This window comes from Scophthalmus maximus, chromosome 4 (genome assembly GCF_022379125.1).
Source record: "Scophthalmus maximus strain ysfricsl-2021 chromosome 4, ASM2237912v1, whole genome shotgun sequence".
NCBI lineage: Eukaryota > Metazoa > Chordata > Actinopteri > Pleuronectiformes > Scophthalmidae > Scophthalmus > Scophthalmus maximus.
Genome location: NC_061518.1, coordinates 1,828,746 through 1,852,500, shown reverse-complemented (window position 1 = coordinate 1,852,500; position 23,755 = coordinate 1,828,746). Strand labels below are relative to the sequence as shown.

Below are 23,755 nucleotides of genomic sequence, written 5' to 3'. Positions count from 1 at the left end.
GATTAAAACTGTGAAAACCTGTGGGACGACACGATAACAAGATTTATTTTTAGTGTGCAATGAGTTTAGAAAGTGAAGAGAAGAAAAACGTATCACTCATATCTGAAATATGTCGCGGTTCGTCTTTATATATATATATATATATATATATATATATATATATATATATATATATATATATATATATATATTTATATGTGTCTTCAAAGCTGTGGACGTTTTTTATCAGATTAACTTCATAACTCTTTATTTAAAAGTTGCATTAATCTGTAGAATATTCACCAGCTGGTGCTCTCCTCTCGTCTGCCCCCAGGTGGGCGGAACGGTCGTGAGTTACATGGACGGATGCTGCAGAACGTGTGAGTACGTCCGATCTGAGCTGGGCGCGGCCGCGGCGTCGTAGTGAGCGTAGCGCTGTAGGTCCGCAGCCGACACCGAGGAGGCGCCTCCACCTGCCGCCCCACATGTCCCCGACATGTCCCGCCCTTCAGTTTGTCCGTTTCGCTCGAACGGCGGCCGCAAAAAAGGCGCCGAGCGATTGCAGCGGCTCTCACTGAAAGGCTCCCGGTGTCGCAAAAAGAAAAAGAGAAAAAAGAGAAGTGGGTTTGTGGTTTGTGTGCTGCAGCTCACCATCGTGTACCGATCCCCCACCAGGTACCGGAGTCCCCCTGTTGCCTTTCCCCGTTAGCCCCCCGACTCCCGCAGTTAACACAAACTGTGAAAGAGGTACCGAGAGACAACAAGGCTCGCCAGTGCCATTGTTGATGTTCAACAATGTACTCCCTCCAAAAAGAGAACGAGGAAATGAGGACAGAACGCACACAGGAAACACACAGTCCTCTCAACTGTCGTCCCGCGTGAGCTCACGTTCAAATTCTCATCACGCCACAAAGACAGAACTGATGAACGAAACATTCGTATTCGTACGACGATGCATTCCCCTCCTTCGTAACGACGTCATCAAACGATGTCATCAAAGGAGGCGGGGCATCCTGCACTTCACTTCGCACCCCCCCCAAAAAAAAAAAAATTGACACTTGAGAGGACAGAAACATAACCCCGCCCATCTCCCCCTGGATCATGATACTGTACATGTACACGAGAGCGACACCCCCCCCCCCCCCCTCTTAGCACTGTCTGGGGCAGTGCATTGTTGATTGCCAACAATGTGCTGTTGGTAGTGGCCCAGTAGTCGGGCTTAGACGTCTGCATGTGTCAGTAGATACTGATGTGGGCTGGTGACGGGGGGAGGGAGGGGACGGGGTCTCTTCACCACACATGTAGATGCTGTAGAAGATCTGCATGCTGCTGCTGCACCACCACCACCACCACCAGGGGGAGCTGTGTGTGGAAACCTGAGGCTACAGTGTGAGGCATTTTTATCATCGTCAGTACGAACCAACCGTCGTCTGTCAATAAAGACGGTCGATGACCGTACGTGAAGATGGACGAGGCAGCTCCACTTTCTACTTTGTTGTAGAAAAAATGAAGCCACAATATCCGGGATGCGGGCGCCGCCATCTTGAAACACAACGGCAAAATCGAACAACCCAACGGCACACAATGGTTTCTGATTCGCCTTTGTGATTTGCACTCCAGGGCCGCCGTACCTCCTTTAATAATTAAAACCAGACTTTTCTGAAACGTGAACACTTGAACTTCACTTGAACGTTACCTTGAAAATAATCCGTCACAATTAAAAAAACATCCAAAATGTTGCTAAAGAAAAGAAGTATGTTAGTATAATCAGGGTAATGTACCTAAAGTATTTGAGGTCAAACTTTATCAGCAGTGACGGTTGAATATTGTTATATGTTCCAGTAATTGATCTTCTGTTTAATTTTTAGATTAATAGATTGATTGTTAAATCAGTAAGAAAAAAATAGAGAGAAATTTCTGTTATTATTTCGTCAAACCATTATTAATTATTATTAAAATTACTAAAAAAGTATAGCAGGAAATGATCACATCTGAGAAACTGGAAACAATCGAATGTTTGGTATTTTTGGATTAAAAAAAGGCTTAACACAGTCGGTCAAATGATTTGTATTAAATACACTCAATATATTTAATTGTAAACGAATCATATTTAATTGTGGCCACTGTAAATCACAGATGAACCGACCTGTTAGACCTCGGTTAGAGCAGGAAACGACTGACGGAACATGAGCCACACATCGCAGCTTCACGTTCATGCTCTGCTGGGCTTTTTATTTCATGTCTGCTTTTTACTTTTTCAAAAATGCCACAAATGCCGTAGATATACGTTTGCACACGCGGACGTCACATCCTGATTGTGTGAAGCGTCTCTGCTGCGGCCATTTTGAAGTGAAGCTTCAACCATTTCTGGTAGAAAGTAAAAGAAGCGTTAAAAACCAGGCGACAGGAGATAATACATGTATTTGGAACAAACCGAACACACGGTCGGTTGTGATGAATTCAGCTTCACCTCCAACAAAATGGCCGCTGCACTGACGCGTCGCTGCAAAAAGGATCTGGATCGGACGTGTGACTGTCACAGAGTGTGTCGGTTTCATTCATCCCGTCTGCAGCCGTTGGATGTTCACGATAGTAACTGCATGATGCTGCTCATCATCTCAGCTTCACTTGTCCTTCTCTCCCTCCCGCGATCGGACTCGTCGTCCGTCAGCGTCTCAAACAGCTCGTGCATGATCCGACAGCCTGCGTTCCTCCCGCTGCTCTTCTTCGTGCCCCTCCTCTTCTGTCTCCCAGCGTTTGCCGTGTCCCCACATTTAGTTCACGCAAACTTTGTTCCGACTGACTTGTGGTGTGAAAACAGGTAAAGAAGATGGAAAGTCGTGTCAGAAGGTGACGGTGAGGATGACGATCAGGAAGAACGACTGTCGCAGCAACAGGCCGGTGCGTTCTCTGTCCGTTACAGCGTCTCGTTGTGTCATGTCGCAGGTTTTTAATCTTCCTAAATTGTTTTCTAACAAATTCCCAGGACGTCTCCTAAGGTAATGTGTTCATGTTAAAGGAGGCATATTCGGCTCATATTCAGGTTCATAATGTTAATGTCGGGTTATTACTGTAAAACGTTTCCATGCTCCAATGTTCAGTGAACTCATCAGTTTCCTGCAGCGCCTCTTGGTTTTGAGTTCCTGTCTCTTTAAGGCCCCTCCCTCCCAGTGAAGCCCAGTCTGCTCTGATTGGCCAGCTGGCTCCTCCACTCTGTTTCGATTGGTCCACCGCAACCGCACAAGTTTTTTTCTCGCTTCACTTCACCTGCCGTAATTGGGGGGCGTGTCCAGACTAGCCGCTATACATGCTTGATGCACTTCTGTAACATGGTGATGTCACCGCATGGAAACGTTTTACAGTAAAAACTATGTCTCCTTTACATTTGACATCCGAGTCCAGTGTCTCCGGCTGAACAGGAGAGACGAGGACGCCACAGATTCAACATGTGTGTCTCTCCCGTGTTCCCTGCAGGTGAACATCGTGTCGTGCGACGGGAAGTGTCCGTCCGCCAGCATCTACAACTACAACATCAACACGTACGCCCGCTTCTGCAAGTGCTGCCGGGAGACGGGGCTGCAGCGGCGCTCGGTGCAGCTCTACTGCAGCGGCAACGCCACCTGGGTCAGCTACAGCATCCAGGAGCCCACCGACTGCTCCTGCCAGTGGTCCTGAGGGCACACACACACACACACAAACACACACACATACACACATACACACACACACACACGCAAAAACACACACACACACAAACACACACACACACACACACATGCAAAAACACACACACACACACACACATGCGCGCAAAAACACACGCACGCACACACACACACACGCACACACGCATGCACACACACACATGCACGCGCACGCACACACGCGCAAAAACACACACATACACACACACATATGCACACACACACATGCACACACACATATGCACACACACACATGCACACACACACATGCGCAAAAACACACACATGCACACACACACATGCACACACACACATGCACACACACGCACGCACGCACACACACACACACATGCACACACACGCACACACACACACACACGCGCGCGCAGAAACACACACACACACACATGCACACACACACGCACACAGGGTGTTTAATCATCCTGTCTTTTACATTTCCCAGGATTCCTCCTGTCGTGCCGATTTTTTGTAAATAACTTTTAAAAAACATGATTTGCAATATCAAATTTCTTAGATATTTCACTTTTTATTAAGACAATAAACTGTATATCTACTGATTAAACACACACACACGTATATATGTTTTAGATGATCAGTGCCAGTGATTTGAGTCCAGCAGTATGTGGAGCACTTTATTTATTTATTGAAGTTCAGATGATTTGATTTTGGTTTGATTCCAGACGACAGATATACGAGGGGCGACGTTATAGATGCACGTTTCTCCGTGGACTAAAAACAGACACTTCTGGAATTTTTTCGACTGTATCATAAAAATGTATATTTTGCATTTTCAATAAATGTTTCCTTTGGTGAAACTGAAACACTGTGTGATCTGTTTATTAGACAGCAGACCATTGTGCCGTAGAAAATGATGGTATCCTTGATTTTTATTATTATTTTAATCATTATTCAAATTTTGATTGTCAGCTTGTTCTCCTGCCCTCTAGTGGCCAAATCTAAAACAGATTATCTGCAACTCACAAAATGAGTTCCCTTAAAAAAAGTTTCATTGAATTGAAATATTTATTTCGAATATTTTCTTTAAATAGTAATAATTGAATATATGTGACTATATATAAATATCAAAAATTAAAATCAAAGATGCCTTTTGTGTACATCAGTCTTTCTCAAAATAATAAACATTTATATTATCCATCATTATCTATCTATATATAAACATATCCAGTCCTTCCCCATTACAATAATAGCTTTATTAATAATACTCATCATGATCAATATTAATTGATCATGATGAGTATCACGAGCTTAAATGAAAAACAACAAACACGTTCATCCATCATCCATAAAACGTACGTAGAGTAAAACAGTGGTACATATTTCATTATGGGAGCTTTTATAAAATAATCTTGTCAATTATTTTGATAAAATCTCCAGTATCATTGTTCCCGACCTCTGACCTGATGTAAATATACTTTTTTAATCCATTGATTTTCTGCTGACTATCAATTACATTATTTCCAGGATGTGTCATCAAAAATATGAAATACAGTATATTTAAAAAAAATAATTTTAAATTAGTTGATTTGCACAAAAAGTGCATGAAAAATATGAAGAATAGAATGTTATGTATAGTTAAAAAAGTATTTAAAAAGAAATCTCGGATGTGACCTGTTGAATCCTGCTGAATCTCTGAATGCAGTTTTTAAAAGCTCAAAGTCTCTGCTCTTGTGTTTTGTCCACTTATTATTTATCATTATGAACGATGATGAATATGAGACTCGAGAGCTTTCGAGAGCCAGACGTTCACAGGGTTGACAGGGACACAAAGTCTGAGCAAGTGCAGGAATACGATTTATTAAGAAGTATTCCAAATCAAATCTGATCAAATGCTTGACGTGAAATTTACACATCACAGTTTTTATACTTAAGACAAAAGAAAATCTTAATGTCTAATATTTCTTCTTTTGTGCTGTTATTCTTTGAACTGGACCGTGTGTGTGTGTGTGTGCGCGCGCGTGTGGGTGGGTGTGTGTGTGTGTGTGTGTGTGTGTGTGTGTAACTGTTAAATGTACAGATGAGAAATCCTGTAAATAATAAATACAAATATCCTGATGTCAACAACTTGCATATCTCTAATAGTGCGATAATTATTCTTATGTAATCTTCTTAATCAAGGCTTGTTTCCATATTCAAATCTTGCATTTCATTTAATCGTCTTTTCTTTAATAGGAGTTTCATTTCATGTTGAAACTCCGTTTTCACGTCGTCACTGACACTTGATGAAATCCTGATCCCGGCTTCCCTGTTTGCTGTTTTTCCTCTGGTTTCATTTGACTCCACGGAGCAGACGTGTCCAGACCAGGCTGATGTTTCCTCTTTAATGCCGGAGCCCCCGTGTCCAGTATCAAATCAACTGCTAAAGCAGATGTGTGAGGAGGAGGAAGGAGGAGGAGGAGGAGGCCCATCTGCTCCAGACGCCGCGAACACGGCCGATTACATGCTGCGGCGCGTTGGCACCGGCAGACGGAGGGAAAAACGATACTGAGCCGGGAAAACTCGCCAAAGTCCAGGGACCGGCGCTTTTATGGCAGACATGCAATCTGGTCCCTTTGTGTCCGAGTCGGTCCTGAGGCGGGGCGAGTTGCCGAGGCCGACGGGACGTCGTCAGGCTCAAATGATCCCCCGTCTTCTCTTTGCTGCCGTGTGAGACCTGCTCCGTCGATCGGGGTCAGTAACTGTGTTTCGTCACACGTCGTCACTTTGCTCTGCGCAGAAAGAGAATCTCCACTGTTCAACTTTACATTGGACCAGGTGAGGGGAGGTTCTCCTCAACAGGGGGGTCAAAGGGCGCACAAGTCCCAGGAAGAAGGTCGGGCAGAGATAATGAGAATGATGTAATAATGTTTACTTGTTTCTCAACAAAGTTAAGAAACCAAAAGGACGGAACAAGAAGGAAAACAGCTGTTTACTGATGCTCTGATCCCGTCTCGTCGAGGGGGGACGAGGGGAAGGTCACGCACTGGGAATCGGGGGCCGCCGGCGTCTCCGGACCGCCGCCCACAACACTCGCCGATGACGTCACCGGACGACGCTCGTGCGTCCGGCTCGGTTTGGGGTTTTTTTGTTTCGCGTTTTGTCGTCTGAACTTCTAGATGAAGTCATCCTTGGGCCCTTGACTCAAGTTGACGGAGCGCAGTTAAAGACAGAGGCACAAATTATCCCAAAGAGACAAACACAAAATGAATTCAAAGGTGCAAAACAAGTACAACAACTTGTTAAACGACTGCAAAGAGAAATATAAAGACACAAAATGACTGCAGACACAAAAACACAACCTCGTAGAATAAAAACACCTAAACCTCGATGCAAAACGAGAAAGTACAGACACAAAGAAGCAAAATGACCAAAAAGAAAGAAGCTACAAAGATGCAAAATGAGTTTGACTGAATGAAAAAAAAAAACACAGAGAAAGAAGAAACAAACAACAAGATATTAGAGATTTGACTGCAGACGTCTTGAAAATGAATGTCACCAACTCATGACTGCAAAGAAATTCAAAAGTACAAAAAGTAGGATGGATACAGAACGACCACAGAGACATAAAAGATTAGATTTAAAGAAAGTGAGTAGGAGTCAACAGAAGTTACAACAAAGAAAAGATTCTTTCAGAGTGAGTCTGTGATATTCAAAATAAACTCGTCTGGTCTCCAGTTAAACTTCGCTCGTAAAACAGTTGATCCACCACGTTGAGCGTAGAGCTCGGGGACGAAGAGGACGAAGAGGACGGAGGACTCAACATTCATGCTCCTGAACGCCACGTGGAGTTCGACTGGTGAGACAGAAGAAAACCTTTCAACGCTTCAACGCTTCAACGTTTCAACGCTTCAACGTTTCAACGTTTCAACGTTTCAACGCTTCAACGTTTCAACGCTTCAACGCTTCAACGTTTCAACGCTTCAACGTTTCAACGTTTCAACGTTTCAACCGTCAGAGTTTTCAGATTCGACCGACGTCCACATTCATTCCCACAGTTCCCTCTGCTGCAGGGAGTCGTTGGAAGGGGTGTGTGTGTGTGTGTGTGTGTGTGTGTGTGTGTGTCTGTGTGTGGGTCTGTGTGTGTGTGTCTGTGGTGTGTGTGTGTGTGTGTGTGTGTGTGTGTGTCTGTGTGTGGGTCTGTGTGTGTGTGTGTGTGTGAGTGTGTGTGTGTGTGTGTGTGTGTGTGAGTGTGTGAGTGTGGGTCTGTGTGTGGGTCTGTGGTGTGTGTGTGTGTGTGAGTGTGAGTGTGTGTGTGTGTGTGTGTGTGTGTGTGTGTGTGTGTGTGTGTGTGTGTGTTTGTGTGTGAGTGTGTGTGTGAGAGTGTGTGTGTGTGTGTCTGTGTCTGTGGTGTGTGTGTGTGTGTGTGTGTGTATATGTCTGTGTGTGTGGGTCTGTGGTGTGTGTGTGTGTGTGTGTGTGTGTGTGTGTGTGAGTGTGAGTGTGAGTGTGTGTGTGTGTGAGTGTGTGTGTGTGTGTGTCTGTGTCTGTGTCTGTGTCTGTGGTGTGTCTGTGTCTGTGTGTGTGTGTGTCTGTGTGTGTGTGTGTGTGTGTGTGTGTGTGTGTATATGTCTGTGTGTGTGGGTCTGTGGTGTGTGTGTGTGTGTGTGTGTGTGTGTGTGTGTGTGAGTGTGAGTGTGAGTGTGTGTGTGTGTGAGTGTGTCTGTGTGTGTGTCTGTGTCTGTGTCTGTGTCTGTGGTGTGTCTGTGTCTGTGTGTGTGTGTGTCTGTGTGTGTGTGTGTGTGTGTGTGTGAGCTCTGGTAATCCTGCTACAACAGCTGCACCCCCCCCCCCCCCGACATTACAGCTACATGTTTGTGTCCGAGCTGCAGACTCCGAGTGTGTTAGCAACGGATCCACAAGAGTTTTATCTCAGATTATCTCAGATCCACAGACGGATCATCATGGGGTCATATTTAATAATTTGTTTGATGTTTAAAAATAGAGGTCGAACCCTGAAAGTCGCTCGACCGTTACTCAATCTGCCTTTTCATTATAGAACAACAGGAACAATGAAGCTCCCTGAGTCTTTTACAACTTATTTTCCCCTCATGTTTCTCTGTGATATCAACAGATGGATTTTAATAAATCAGCCTCGCCGATAACATTTCGCGAAGTATCTTTGAGAGAATTTATTTTTCCATATTTTGTTTGTTGTTGACTCTAGGACTACAGTTTGGATCCATAGCTGGATTCAGGATTCATTGCATTTTGAAATCTTGATGTTTTAATTGCATTGTTTGTTTGTACATTATCCCTAAAAAATAAACTAACGTAACTTAACTTAGCGAAATAAAACACACCGTCGGGCGGCTGTGGCCTCGGGGGTAGAGTCGGTCGTCCACCGACCAGAAGGTCCATCCCCGCCTTAGCGAAATGCAACTTTAATGAACTTGACGTGACTTGACGTAACTTGATTTAACAACATTAACCTTAATGTAACGTAACATAACTTAACTTAAAGTAACGTAAAATAACTTAACTTAACTTAGAGTAATGTAACTTTAATGAACCTAATGTAACTTGATTTAACGCAACATTTACCTCAACATAACGTAACGTAACGTAATGTAACTTAACTTAAAGTAACTTAACATAACTTAACTTAACTTAGCGTAATGTAACTTTAATGAACCTAACATAACTTGAGTTAACGTAACATTTAAATTAACGTAACTTAACGTAACGTAATGTAACGTCACGTGACGTGACGTGACGTAATGTCGCGTCAAAAACAATGCCAGTGTTAGATATTACAGTAATACCTGGTCCAAAACAAACAGTATGAGATATTACAGTAATACCTGGTCCAAAACAAACATTATGAGATATTACAGTAATACCTGGTCCAAAACAAACAGTGTGAGATATTACAGTAATACCTGGTCCAAAACAAACAGTGTGAGATATTACAGTAATACAGTGTTAGATATTACAGTAATACAGTGTTAGATATAACAGTAATACCTGGTCCAAAACAAACAGTATGAGATATTACAGTAATACCTGGTCCAAAACAAACAGTGTGAGATATTACAGTAATACCTGGTCCAAAACAAACAGTGTGAGATGTTACAGTAATACAGTGTTAGATATTACAGTAATACAGTGTTAGATATAACAGTAATACCTGGTCCAAAACAAACAGTATGAGATATTACAGTAATACCTGGTCCAAAACAAACAGTGTGAGATGTTACAGTAATACCTGGTCCAAAACAAACAGTGTTAGATATTACAGTAATACCTGGTCCAAAACAAACAGTATGAGATATTACAGTAATACCCGGTCCAAAACAAACAGTGTTAGATATTACAGTAATACAGTGTTAGATATAACAGTAATACAGTGTTAGATATTACAGTAATACAGTGTTAGATATTACAGTAATACAGTGGTAGATATTATAGTAATACAGTGGTAGATATTACAGTAATACAGTGTTAGATATTACAGTAACACCCGGTCCAAAACAAACAGTGTTAGATATTACAGTAATACAGTGTGAGATATTACAGTAATACAGTGTGAGATATTACAGTAATACAGTGTGAGATATTACAGTAATACAGTGTTAGATATTACAGTAATACAGTGGTAGATATTACAGTAATACAGTGTTAGATATTGCAGTAATACAGTGGTAGATATTACAGTAATACAGTGTTAGATATTACAGTAATACAGTGTTAGATATTACAGTAATACAGTGTTAGATATTACAGTAACACCCGGTCCAAAACAAACAGCAGGTCCTTTTCCGCGACAGTTTCCGAACTCTGGGCGGGAGAAAGAGTTGTGACAGCGACGAGCTGACGAGTCCCGCTCTCCGCTTCTCCTCCTTCCTGTTCGGGCCATAAAACACATCAGCGCCGTCGCCACTTCAATCACCGGCCCTTTTGTCCCCGAGTCTTTGAACAGGGCCGAGTCTCGGCCTGAGTGAGAAAACAGACCGGGGAGCGAGGAGCAGGGCGGCTGGACATTTGTCCCCTCTACAGGAAGTGACCTGGTGGCTGGGGTGCGGCCCCGGGACAGAGAGAGCAGGTTGAATTGATTTAACCTCCGACCCCCCGAGAGGAGCGAAGAGCTGATCTGTTCTCAAGACCGGGGGGGGGGGGCACGGTGAAGCGTGGCGGGGGGCCGAGAGGCTGCTCCACCGCCACCACCAGCCTGAAGGTGATGAACTCACAAGGAGAGAAGGGGATTCTCCTTCAGCCCCTTTGATTACAGTCTCAACTCTGGTCTCGCATTGTCTAAGAGGCAAACTGTCAAGACGAGGAGAGGAGACGTGAGACCAAAGTCACAGACGCACAAAGAACGTTTTTATTTTCTCATCTTGACAATTTTGGGATTGGCATAAAAATGAGTGAGTGAAAAGTCAAATATTCACAAAAGGAAATATATTATAATGTAGTATAATGAGTGTTAAGAAGAGGAAAAAATTGAATATTCACCAATGAAATGTAGTACAATGTAGTATAATGTAGTATAATGTAGTATAATGTAGTATAATGAGTGTTAAGAATAGGAAAAAATTAAATATTCACCAATGAAATGTAGTACAATGTAGTATAATGAGTGTTAAGAATAGGAAAAAATTAAATATTCACCAATGAAATGTAGTACAATGTAGTATAATGTAGTATAATGTAGTATAATGTAGTATAATGAGTGTTAAGAATAGGAAAAAATTGAATATTCACCAATGAAATGTAGTACAATGTAGTATAATGTAGTATAATGTAGTATAATGTAGTATAATGAGTGTTAAGAATAGGAAAAAATTAAATATTCACCAATGAAATGTAGTACAATGTAGTATAATGAGTGTTAAGAGGAAAAAATTAAATATTCACCAATGAAATGTGGTATAATGTATTATAATGTAGTATAATGAGTGTTAAGAATAGGAAAAAATTAAATATTCACCAATGAAATGTGGTATGATGTAGTATAATGTATTATAATGTAGTATACTCAGTGTTAAGAAGAGGAAAAAATGTAATATCCACCAATGAAATGTGGTATAATGTAGTATAATGTATTATAATGAGTGTTAAGTGGAGGGGATAATAAAATACTCAAGAAAAAAGTGCAACGATGCACAATTAAAAAACTATATATATATTTTCCTTGGCACCTGCCTGGGGCCTACATTACCCACAATGCACCTGGACTTTACGCAGCTGTTTGGTCGGAGATTCGAGACTCAAGCGACATCACTTGGCTCAATCACTTGGAGGGGCTGAGGCCTTCACACCACTTTTCTCCCAACCGCAGGAGTCAACGTCCCGATACTGCCATACGCATGATAATCGTGAATCATTGATATCGTTGTTAACATTACACATACGATAGTATCGTGTCAATCTAATACAGAGTGGTGTGAGTGTGTGTGTGTGTGTGTGTGTGTGTGTGTGTGTGTGTGTGTGTGTGTGTGTGTGGAGACGCAGACGTGAAACTATAACCGGCCACGTTCAACTTTCATGCTATGCTACGACCATGAATGATAATGATAAATAATTTAATGCATTCGTGTGAATATTGATCAGTGATCGCTCCGACCTTCGATGAGCTCATCACGCGCGACCGCGGCAAGTATTAGTACTTTGTAGTATTTTGTTGTAGTATTTTGAGAATAATCAATTTACCAGAAGGTCGGTGGTTCGATCCCCGCCTCCTCCCGTCCTTGGCCAAGACACTCAGCCCTAAATTGCCTCTGATGACAGTGTGTGAATGTGCTGCTCTGTCGTAACCAGAGTGTGTGGCGACCCGCCGCCTGCTCTCGTGCTCCCTCGGACGAGCGGGGTCTTGCGGCGTCCGCGCAACACTGACGGTCCAACCGGCAATCTTTTAGGAAAACACCCGCGGCGTTCAGAGCACGGGGACAGTAAGTGACGAGGTGTTACATCTAGCCGACGTGTGGTGTAGTGTCATGTTGAAGGGAGCTCACGTGCTGCTGTACACCGGGGAGTTACACGTGAAGAAGATCCAATTCTCGAAACACAACTTTTGTCAGTCCCACACGTGAGTCCAAATCACAACCACGAAAAACACACGATGACCATGAGAAAACACAACGGCAAATCACCAAACATGCTGTGTTCTTATTTGTCTGTGCGTTTCTGATTATTAATTGAACACCTTTGAGTATCACAGCTGTGAGAAAGACGAGCATTAAACCGTATATCCATCCCGCGGCCACACTGTCCTGACGTGTACAACCGCACTGACAGACGTATCTATTATTTCGTTGCAATTTCAACACCCCAGCACAGTTACTGTACTGTGATGCGTCATGTACTAACTGTAAAGCCCTCAGTGAGGTAACGTCTCCGTGTCCTGACCAGTCGGCCACACTGCTCTTCCCTTATTTCAAAATTCGTCTGACATCTGAGAGTGAACTGATTTGAAGTCGCAGATTGCGTCATCGGTTTTGTGAAACGCGACATCCTCAGCTTCTGTATAGTTAAAGGTGATGTGGCAGAAGACACACACACACACACACACACACACACACACACACACACACACACACACACAGCTCTGTGATTGGATGTTGTGCAGATGAAATAGCGGGTTAATGGAACCAGATTTTCAGATTCTATCTGTGCAATGTTGAGTCAGTGAAGGGTGGAGGCACAGCATGGTGAACCAATCTGTAGGTGTGTGTGTGTGTGTGTGTGTGTGTGTGTGTGTGTGTGTGTGTGTGTGTGCTCCTCCCAGCAGGCTGTTTACATCCCATTAGAGCAGTTAGTCGTGCCCGTCACAGCGTGTCCAGAGGTCGACCACCTCGCCGCGCAACAGGAAGTGGCAGGTCAGACGGTGGCAGCGTCGCTCGGCCCGACCAGCGAGGAGCTGTGCACCTGTCAGACTCCGCCTCCTCCCCTCCGTCACGTCGCCACGACAGGCGGCAGCTGCTCAGGGAAACGTTCAGATTTACTTTGGCTTCGTGCAATTGGCTCATACTTTTCCCAGCTTTAGTCCCCATAAACGTAAAGGTTGATCAGCGCCATTTCTCTCTGGTGAATGAGGTTCTGCTGTGGAAACATTCGCTGCAAATATTACAAGTACAAATAATAGATTTTATTCATATGGCACTTTTAAATCTTGAACACAAACTGCTTTCCCAAGCAGAAACCCATGAAACCCTCTCCTATGAAGTTTGTAACGAGACATACTGTATATATATATATATATATATATATATATATATATATATATATAACGGCCCATACATTGATTAACAAGCATTATACTGTTATAAATAAACTGCAGGAAATTATGCTCAGAATTTAAATATCAGAAATATCACGGTTCAAAGCGAGTAAAAAGATAATTGCAAATGAATTAATATAGACTGTATTTATAAAAAGTTCAACATTTTGTATAAAAGCTCATATAAATACAGAAATGATAGTAAAACAAGTACTATTTAGCTTTATAAAAAGATAAAGGGATAAATAGAATTGAAAAATGATGCGCCAGAATGTAAAAAATAAGACTTTTCAGACATGTTTTGCCTGAGTTTAATTTAAAGTTCTCTATGTTTTGACTTGCAAATTTTCAAATCTCCTTTTGTGACAGGACAATTTCATTGGACAGAAATCTACCTCCAGTCTCTTAAATGTTTGGTTCGCATTTTAGACATATGGTTCCTACTTCTCTGAGATAATAATACACTTAATCATAATATTTCCAAAACATTTAATCAAATTAAATGCGGTTCATATTTTTTTTAAATTGCAGGGTAGTTGTGGTTCCTGCTGCATTGAGAAAAACCAACAGCTGTGAAGATGCAAAAAGACTCTACAGTTAAAAATGGCATTTTGGATTTTTAAACACTAAAAAGCTCTTAATCGGCGAAAAAAAGTGTTTTGTACGTCTGCTCCTAAATGTGACGCTTGAACGGTGCAGTGAAAGATAACGAGGCCGCAGGATGTGATGAATCGCACAACTGGGAAGAACGCTGGGAGATTTGAGAGTTGTTTTCCGTCAGTATGTACCGGATGTGGTGCATTCTGAGATTTACAGTACGGGGTGATTCACAACTTTCTGACCAAGAGTGTGTGACACACCAACATGATGCGTGGGTGTTGAGAGGAACTAGATCCAAACGCTTCACATATCCCCAGAATATAATAAGATGATAAACGTCAAGACAACGTTGGGAAAAAAATTTGGCATGTGCTTTGATTTTATGTATTTTTGGTTTCATCCAGGAGGCAGGGTTTATGACCTATACTGCAGCCACATGCCACCAGGGGGCGACCCAGAGGATTCGGCTTCACTTTTGAGGAGCCGTCACGTCGCCCCGTCTTTATTTACATCGTGGCGCAGGAGTACAGCTGTTTCCTGGAAACAGAAGTGAAACCAAAAAAAGTAGAAAACATATGACACTGTAGTGAAAACATGAGTCACCTGATTGGGAATGATGACACAGAGGTCATGTACTAGTATTATTATTATTATTTTAATTTTTTTCCATCGGTTACCTTATTTAGTTTAAATGAATACATGATGTGCTTTTAAATTGCTGCTACCAATTGTTATAGTGTCTTAAAGTCTGACCTGTTTTAGGCCGAGAAAAATTAAGTGATTGAATAATTAATAAATACAATACTTCCAGAGTTAAAAAAACCCCATATCTTTAGGCCTCTATTTACAGAAATGATGGCACATAAGGCTGTTTTTAAGTTAATTATTTATTTTTGTGTATTACACAGGGGGAATTATAAAACAAAAATTGCATTTGAAAGTTTTCCAGAATTGTCAGGTCTCTTTTCTTGGGGATGCTTGACCCACTAGTTCTGACAGTGTCATGTGAACACATCACAAGGCAAAAGTCATGGACAGAAGCCATTAAACAGAGGAGGGGTGTTCGGTGTGTTTGTGTTTGGGGACTCCCTCTGAGCCCCCGGTCCATCTGGAATCCACATCCGGGTCCGGCAGGCTGTCGCCCTGTCCGGCGTGTCCCAACGCGTCCGCTCGCAGCAGATCAGATCAGGCCGGGGCTTCATGGTTTCCTCGTTTGAGCTTTGATGGTCGACGCTGACGACAGGTGACAGGGCCGTGAGATTTACTGTTCGTTTGTCTTCACATGATGGACAAACAACAGCGGCAATTGACCCGGGACAGACTTTAACAAAACAAGAGCCACAGTAAATTTACGTTATTGGGTAAATGGTAAAAAATCAAAGAAGGTTTATGAAATAAATAAATAAAATAATTCACAGAATAATCAATGACTCCATGCCGCTGTTATCATAATTACGATATGTTGATTAAAAAACTAGAATATTTCATCATGAAACAATATAAGAAATGTGAGAAATCGCCATATTTTTTTTTATATACATATACAAATCAAATCCAGCACAAAGGCAGAAGATCCAGACCCCCTTAACCACACATAGACTTAACCAGCCTAATGAAAATATCCCTTCCTGGTACCACATCCTATAAACCGGTCTGGCATCAGGTCCCTGGTGGGACACCGAGGATCCTTATGAAACGTGACACGCTTGTAACACAGACGAGATGGAAACGGGATTAAGCGCTTCGGCTTAACTTAAAAACCAAAGAAAATCTGAAATGAGGACAGATGATACGATACAGAGCCAGCTGGGAAATCACTGTGATGGTCCTTCAAGAACAACCTTCAAACTCACTCTGCAAAATGAATCCCTGTAGTTTTGGTGATGCAAGAGTGATTCAAAAAATATATGTTTAGCTATTGATAGAAAAAAGGATTAGGCAGTTAACATCAATTTGTGCCTCTGACACAGTATATGAGCATTTATTTGAGTCACGGACGTACGGAAGCGCATCGGTTTGAATTTTCTGCTGTGGCAGCAATGAGCTGCCTTACAGAGGTTATTATCAGTTTAATTAAAGTAAATACTCCCTAAAAGATCATTTTTCAAAAACCCAAAAGATCATTTTAAAAATACATAGCACTATTTTGATGGTATTTTCTATATAATTTGATTCTTTTAAGCAGATGAAAAGTTGTCTTCTTAGCTGGTAAATCTCCTCCTACTTAATTGAGACGGAAGATATGTAAGCTAGCTTTCTGCCATGTTAGCTGATGTTGGATGCTATCGTTGTGTTAGCTTTACTGGGGTTGGCTGTAGCTTAGCCCTGCTAATGTTAGCTAATGTCTTGCTAAGTAGCTCCACTTATATAGCCTACACTTTCTCTGCTAGCTGATGTTTGCAGCCAGTAAGCTAACAATGAGGTAATTATTGTAACCAAATAATTTTGCTAGCCTGAAGCCATACATGCTAAATGTAATTAGCCTTTCTGTTCAAAGGAAATATTGGACGGTTTCATGAATTCAACAGGGGAAAACAAATATACAATTAGAATTTACGAGAAGGTTTATTTCCACAGTTTTCTGGTCTAAAGTGGGAATGCACACAATAAACACTGAACTCTGTCTGTCCAATATGAAAATATGTTAATAACTGATTAGAGCTGGGGGAGTATGTGGGAGTGTGGAGGACTGTTGTTCTCACGCATAACACTCATACATTAGTGATTAGCATTCGGAGGAAAGAGGGAGTAGTGCTGAGGCCACCATTCAACAGCAACATCAGAACACCAGAGCATCACAAGGTCAGGAGTGACTCACTGAGAGCGCCAAGACATATTAAGGCAATTAACATTGGCAAATAAAGTTGTTGATGGTAAAAATCGATTATTAGTGTTGTTCTCCGGGCTGAAATACACGACGCATCACAAATAGGCTTGAGGTTATAAATGGGAAAACCTTATTCAAAAACATTTAAAATCCCACCAAAACTAATAAATCAAAATCCTTGTGGCTCATGTTATGCAATTATTTAAAAAAAAAACAACAATCTAATATTTTTTTATATTCACTATTTATGTTTTATTTAGGGGGCTTTCCCAAGAACCATATCCTGTAAGCTGTGAGGGGAACGGTGTGAAAGTTTTTGGTTACCAACCAGAAAGTTAAAAAAAAAAATGACTACAGAAGGGAAGTTTATGGATATGGACTAAACCAAGTGATGATGATGATGTGAGAACCTGCGCTGCTGTACTTGCATTTTTTATGTATCTATTCTATTGCATGCTAGCAACGTAATTGTTGTTTAACTTTGTTAAAATCATGACGGTGTAAATTTTATATAGCAACCGCTGCTGTGGAATTAGATTTTTCTTGGAATATTCAAAAAGAAATATATTCAATTAATTTGCATTGTGCCAAATCAGAATCTTCAGAAACAGGTTGAATACATTTTCAGTGAGACTGATGAAAGTGATACTGAATTAGATACTTTAAATTACAATCGCTTATGAAACAGAGGCTTAATGCCCACACGTGATATGATTTCAATCTCTATTCAAAAAGCAACACAAATGAATCAAAAAGTATACTATTAAGGTATGACTCCAAATCACATAAGTCGAAAATATTTAAAAGAATGGTCAAAATGTAAGGAGTTTTCCTTAAATTCCTTATGGATACCATGAAATAGAAGTTTGAACAGTTTTCCTTGTCACAGTTCTGACATTGCCACTGATGTTACTGTGCAGTTGTAGAGAGCCATAGTCAACTCTTTAAAATATGTGGGATATTGTCTATTATCACGTGAACCTGCTCTTGCATGTTAAATGTTTGATTATGGAATAATTCACATTCATTCCAAGAAGGATTCCTTCACTGCAGCATTTGATTTTGCTGCTAAAGGGTTCATGTTCTTTTGGTTTTTTTGAATGAGCCCCAAAGGAACATAGGGTGTGTGAGAGTCGAGAGGGGGGGGGGGGGGTTGCCAAAATAAGAAAGGCACTCGTCTTAGATTTCATGAGCTGCTAAATTTAACGCAGTGCTTTCCCCATTAAGCTGTGAAGAGTGTGCGATGTGAGCTGTTCTGTACCACACCGCGACTTTATTCCCCTGAAGCTGTGAAAAATCTCACTTTTGCAAAACAACAGATAAACACAAATGACGGCAAATATCCACAGTAAATCAAAGGTACTGTCCCATCGTAAAATGTCTGTCGACTTATGAATGCCAACATATTCTCTTGCTTGTAATGTCCAACTTAACAGCCCAAACTTTTAATTTCACATCTTCATCAAAAAAGCAATAATACTTTTAACTATTTAAATCTTAATCATATAACTATAAAAGCCAATTTTCTGCCAGTCTTTTGGGGTTTAGGGTAAAATAAAATATTGCATGGTTGCAAGTTATTTGAGTTTAGGGTTTGTTAAATTACAATCGGGTCAGATTGTTACCAAAGTAAATTTAAATGGATCTCCCTTGAGGACATTGATAGAAAAGAAATAGAAAGAAAAAAAAACAGATGACAACTTCAAACAAACATTAAAACTAATGAGAATGAGTGAGTCTGTGAGCCTGGATCATTTCACCTGTTTGGACAAATTGTCCTAAACTGTTGTCCAGCGATGACCCTAAAACCCTAAAACCCCGTCCACTTCAGATCGGCGAACCTGACGACTGTGTGACCCCACGACCTCCTCAGCAGGGCAGCAGACTGAAGCACTTAGCAGTCGAAGAGTTCACTTTTTACAAAGAACCCCAAAAATGATTAAAAGTTCCCTGAGGGGAATTATTAAAAAGTATCTGTTAGTTGTAATGGTTGATATTTTAGTTAGTGCAGCAATTACAGACACTTTAACACCAGAAGATCAGATGGTGTCACTGTTAATCTCACGAATATCTGTAAAGATTGTGTTAAAAACACAATGAAAATAAAATGATTGAAATAAATCTAACTTCAGTTCACTTTAAAACACAAAGAACAACTTTTAAATGCTAATATTGATTATATTTTTTATTTTATTTTACAATTATGTTACTGTTTCTATCCTGGTATTATCAATGACAGTTATGATAATGTTTTATTATTAAAAACAATCAACAGTGTTGCTGCTTCAGCCGAGAGTCTGCTGTCTGGTGCTGCAGCAGAAACATTTTCATGACCATGAAATATAAGCTTGTCTTTTTGCACTCGTGGTACGTATACTGTATTTACATCTGCATTTATTGTATCATATGAAATTAGACAGTAAATTGTGACCAAATTAATTAATTGTGGTTATTGTGGTTATAAAAAAACAGCCTGAAAATCATAATGACATTTTCACATGGGCTTTGGTGCAACTGCTTAGATGATGAAATTATCATTAAACTGCATTGTCATTGATTAATTATTATTTTCAGCATTTGATTCATAAATACTGTAACACTTTAATCATTCATTGTAGTTTAAAACTGAGTTGTTTAAGAAAAAAATTAGTTTTATAAAAACTTTTAATAAAAAGTTTGGGAATTTGAATGATGCTGTCGTATGAGATAATACAGTACGTTACATATGTTGTTGTTTTTTTTACAAACTTCAACTGCAGACTGAATGATTTGTTAAGACTAGATAGGCCTTTTTTTTTACTGCTTCCTTTTTGTTGCTGAGTTTCACCTCAGTGACCCCACCACTCCCAACACACACACACACACACACACACACACACACACACACTCACCTCCCAGCCCGTTGGTCACTGACACCACAGCCCCGCCTACACTCTGACTCCTTCATAAAGACAGGCTGCAGCTAAGGGAGGTGAAGTTACACAGACTGGCCCTTTAAAATCACCGTCACTTCTCTGAAGACTTCTTCTGCTTCTCTTACTCAGGTCAGCTGAGTGTTAAGAAAGAGCTTCCTTTCTTTTCCCTTGCTCTTTTTAAAAAGATAATTTCACACTTTCTAGTTTGACAAATACAAACAGACATTTTTGTGGATCCTTTTTTTAAAAAAAAAAGTTATCAGAGGGACTTTTGGAGAACCTTCTATCTCCTCTTCGCCCTCTTGCCTCTCTCGGGGGAAACCTCAGCAGATGACGATGGACATGTCCGACCTTCCCTTCCCTCTCTCCCCAGCCGACGACCTTTACGACGACCCCTGCTTCAGCACGAGTGACCTGAACTTTTTCGACGACCTGGACGCTCGGCTGCTGCTGAAGCCGGAAGACCACCCCCATCACCATCAACACCACCACCACGTGGCGAAGGATGAGCATGTGCGGGCCCCCGGGGGCCTCCACCAGGCAGGACACTGCCTGCTGTGGGCCTGCAAGGCCTGCAAGAGGAAGACGACAAATGAAGACAGACGAAAAGCGGCGACGATGCGGGAGAGGCGTCGGCTCGGCAGAGTCAACGACGCCTTTGAGACCCTGAAGCGCTGCACGGCCTCCAGTCCCAACCAGAGGCTGCCCAAAGTCGACATCCTGCGCAACGCCATCAGCTACATCGAGTCCCTGCAGGCGCTGCTGAGGACGGGCCAGGAGGACGCCTTCTACCCGCCCCTGGAACACTACGGCGGCGACTCGGACGCCTCCAGCCCCCGCTCCAACTGCTCCGATGGCACGGTGAGGGCCAAGAAACAGCTGACGAGTTCATGTGCTGCCTCGTGAAATGTAGAGAATGTGTCGGGGGGGGGTATTTATTTCTGGCCACAGTGGTTAATTTTGACGAATGGACACTTCATTTGAAGTGTTGAAAGCCTAAATTAACATTTAGATATGCTGCAGATTGCTGCAGACAAATGCTTGATCAGATGTCCAAACATATTTTTATTAAGTTACGTGCAGGGGAGAGGTTTTGTTTAGTTCAAAATGGGTTCTTTTCATCCGTTCTCTCAACACTTGAAAATCTCTGTGGCGATAAACGTCTCAGATTTATTAGTTAACAAGTCAAACGAAGAGTTGCCTTAAAGTGTATTAAAGACTCACATTAAATATTTTACAGACTAAAAGGACTTGATGTTAAAACGGCAGCCAAAAATCACATTAAACTCCGCATTACAATTATTTCTGCTAAATTTACAGTTAAAATAAAATCCTAATTTAAGAAAAGTTTCCTGTGTCTGCTATTGGATCAATAATGTTTGGTTCGTTGACTGATTGATTGATTTGTGCCTCCAGGTGGATTTCATGTCTCCGTGTTCGACCAGAAGTGAAAACAGTGACGGTTCCTACTGCGGCCAGACAACATACGGTCAGTTTCAGTTCGGTCCCCTTTATAAATGATGTGTTTCTACTAATCTAATGATTAGCAGAAACTACTAATAATAGTTTTATTTCATGTGACAGTTTTTCCTTAAATATTTCATACTTCTCATTTAATGTGACTTGATTCTTCTTTAAAATGACTGAGCGCCTCTGGAATTATTGTAATACGCAGATTTGTCCTTTAATATGTCATCTAATTCAACGATGATTTGACAATTTTTACAAATTTTCTTTTGATATCATTTGTCTGTACTGAAATAAGACTATTGACCCATTTAATATAACCTTTACTACTATGGAATTTCCCAGTTTGGGATCAATAAAGTACGCTTACCTACCTTCCTACCTACTTACCTGCCTTCCTGCCTGCCTTCCTACCTACCTGCCTTCCTACCCACCTACCTACTTTCCTACCTATTTACCTGCCTACCTACCTAACTGCCTGCCTACCAGCCTACCTACTTACCTGTCTGCCTACCCACCTACCTACCTTCCTTCCTTCCTACCTACCTACCTTCCTTCCTTCCTTCCTTCCTTCCTACTTACCTACCTACCTTCCTTCCTACCTACCTATCTACCTACCTACCTACCTACCTACCTTCCTTCATACCTACCTACCTACCTTCCTACCTACCTACCTTCCTTCTTTCCTTCCTTCCTTCCTACCTACCTACCTACCTACCTACCATCCTTCCTTCCTTCCTTCCTACTTACCTACCTACCTTCCTTCCTACCTACCTACCTACCTACCTACCTACCATCCTTCCTTCCTACTTACCTACCTACCTTCCTACCTACCTACCTACCTACCTTCCTACCTTCCTACCTACCTTCCTTCCATCCTTCCTACCTACCTACTTAATTACCTACCTACCTACCTACCTACCTACCTTCCTTCCTTCCTTCTTATCTGCCTACCTACCTGAGTCAAAACTGATGTTTTCTGTTTCCTCCCTTACAGATTCCAGCAGCACCAAACCGTCCGTCCTTTCCAGTCTGGATTGTTTGTCCAGCATCGTACAGCGGATCAGCACAGAGCCCGCCGTGGTCCCCCTCGGAGACAGCGTGGTCCCCAGGGGCCCCGGATCACCTGTGACCAGCCCTGCCGTCTCCAGGCCCTCCGCTGAACCCAACAGCATGTACGAGCCGCTCTGAGCCTGACGGAGCAGAGACAAGACTTATTCCCTCCACTTTCAAAACACTTCAATGTTCCTTCTACAGTTGGAGCTAAGATAGCTTTTTCATACCATCGCTCTAAATTGATTTTCTCCTTCCGTTTGGGTGAGGACTTTTCCTCTGACGCTTCAGTACAGTTTCTTCAGGCTGGTGCTTCAGGATTCAGTCACCTGGTTGGCTGCTGTGTGGTCGACAAATTTCATCAGGAGAAAATGTTTTATTAAAATATAAAGATCCTCCTTCTATGTATAAATACTATGTAGGATTAGAGGGAGGAGAATATTTTGTTTTTACTCATTTCTGCTGCAGACATAATTACCAAGGATCATTTTGTACATATGTATATAAGAGCGGCGTGTTCATAGTACACACACACACAAACACACGCACACACACAGGATGCTGGGATTGTTGTGTCATATGTTTCTATATATTATTTATGAGTGAATGGCATCTTAATAAATAAATATATATATTCTGACTTCCTGTCCTAATTTTATTCATAAGAGTGTGTATGAAACACATGGCAGGTGGCACCAGACCCCCCCCCCCCCCCCCAAAGAAACATCTGTTGTTTATTTGAACATTTTAATAAGTGGATATTATAATTTACTATTTGAACAGTGAATGAACACGTTGATAAAATGTATTTATTTTACAAAAAAAAGGATCTGATTTTGAAAGTGATCTGATTTTGCCAATGGATGTAGGTTATAAAATGAACTGTTGACCTTACTACCACTTCCTGTTAGCAAATGAATCATGGAACGTTTACTTTTACTCCCTTAACGTCCTGGAAAAAACCTTTGCACAGGAG

At 41.5% G+C, this 23,755-nt stretch overlaps 2 protein-coding genes across 4 annotated transcripts in view; both read left to right on the top strand.

Annotated features, from left to right (window-relative positions):
• The window catches only part of otog (otogelin), a 53,879-nt gene extending 50,177 nt beyond the window's left edge, over positions 1-3,702 (top strand). For 2 of the 3 annotated variants that reach the window (XR_007030564.1, XR_007030563.1), the window contains exons 54-56: positions 314-359; positions 655-2,880; positions 3,454-3,522. Coding sequence is in view for 1 of the 3 variants with exons in the window: in XM_047331480.1 (XP_047187436.1) it covers positions 314-359; positions 2,801-2,880; positions 3,454-3,654 (327 nt within the window). In the remaining 2 variants the exon portion in view is untranslated. Of the gene's footprint in view, positions 1-313; positions 360-654; positions 2,881-3,453 lie in introns of all 3 variants that reach the window. The other variant, XM_047331480.1, reaches the window with a different exon arrangement.
• Positions 3,703-20,316: 16,614 nt separating this feature from the next.
• Positions 20,317-23,419, top strand: LOC118302656 (myoblast determination protein 1 homolog). Its single transcript, XM_035628981.2, has 3 exons — positions 20,317-21,120; positions 21,676-21,748; positions 22,724-23,419. The coding sequence occupies exons 1-3, from the start codon at positions 20,590-20,592 to the stop codon at positions 22,915-22,917; spliced, it is 798 nt and encodes a 265-aa protein (XP_035484874.2). The 5' UTR covers positions 20,317-20,589; the 3' UTR covers positions 22,918-23,419.
• Positions 23,420-23,755: the final 336 nt, after the last annotated feature.

Bases quoted from the DNA above. Each gene is read 5' to 3' on its own strand.
- LOC118302656 (XM_035628981.2), top strand. From the start codon at position 20,590: ATGACGATGGACATGTCCGACCTTCCCTTCCCTCTCTCCCCAGCCGAC. The intron at 21,121-21,675 runs GTGAGGGCCAAG...TTGTGCCTCCAG, and splicing joins CCAACTGCTCCGATGGCACG to GTGGATTTCATGTCTCCGTG. The intron at 21,749-22,723 runs GTCAGTTTCAGT...CCTCCCTTACAG, and splicing joins CTGCGGCCAGACAACATACG to ATTCCAGCAGCACCAAACCG.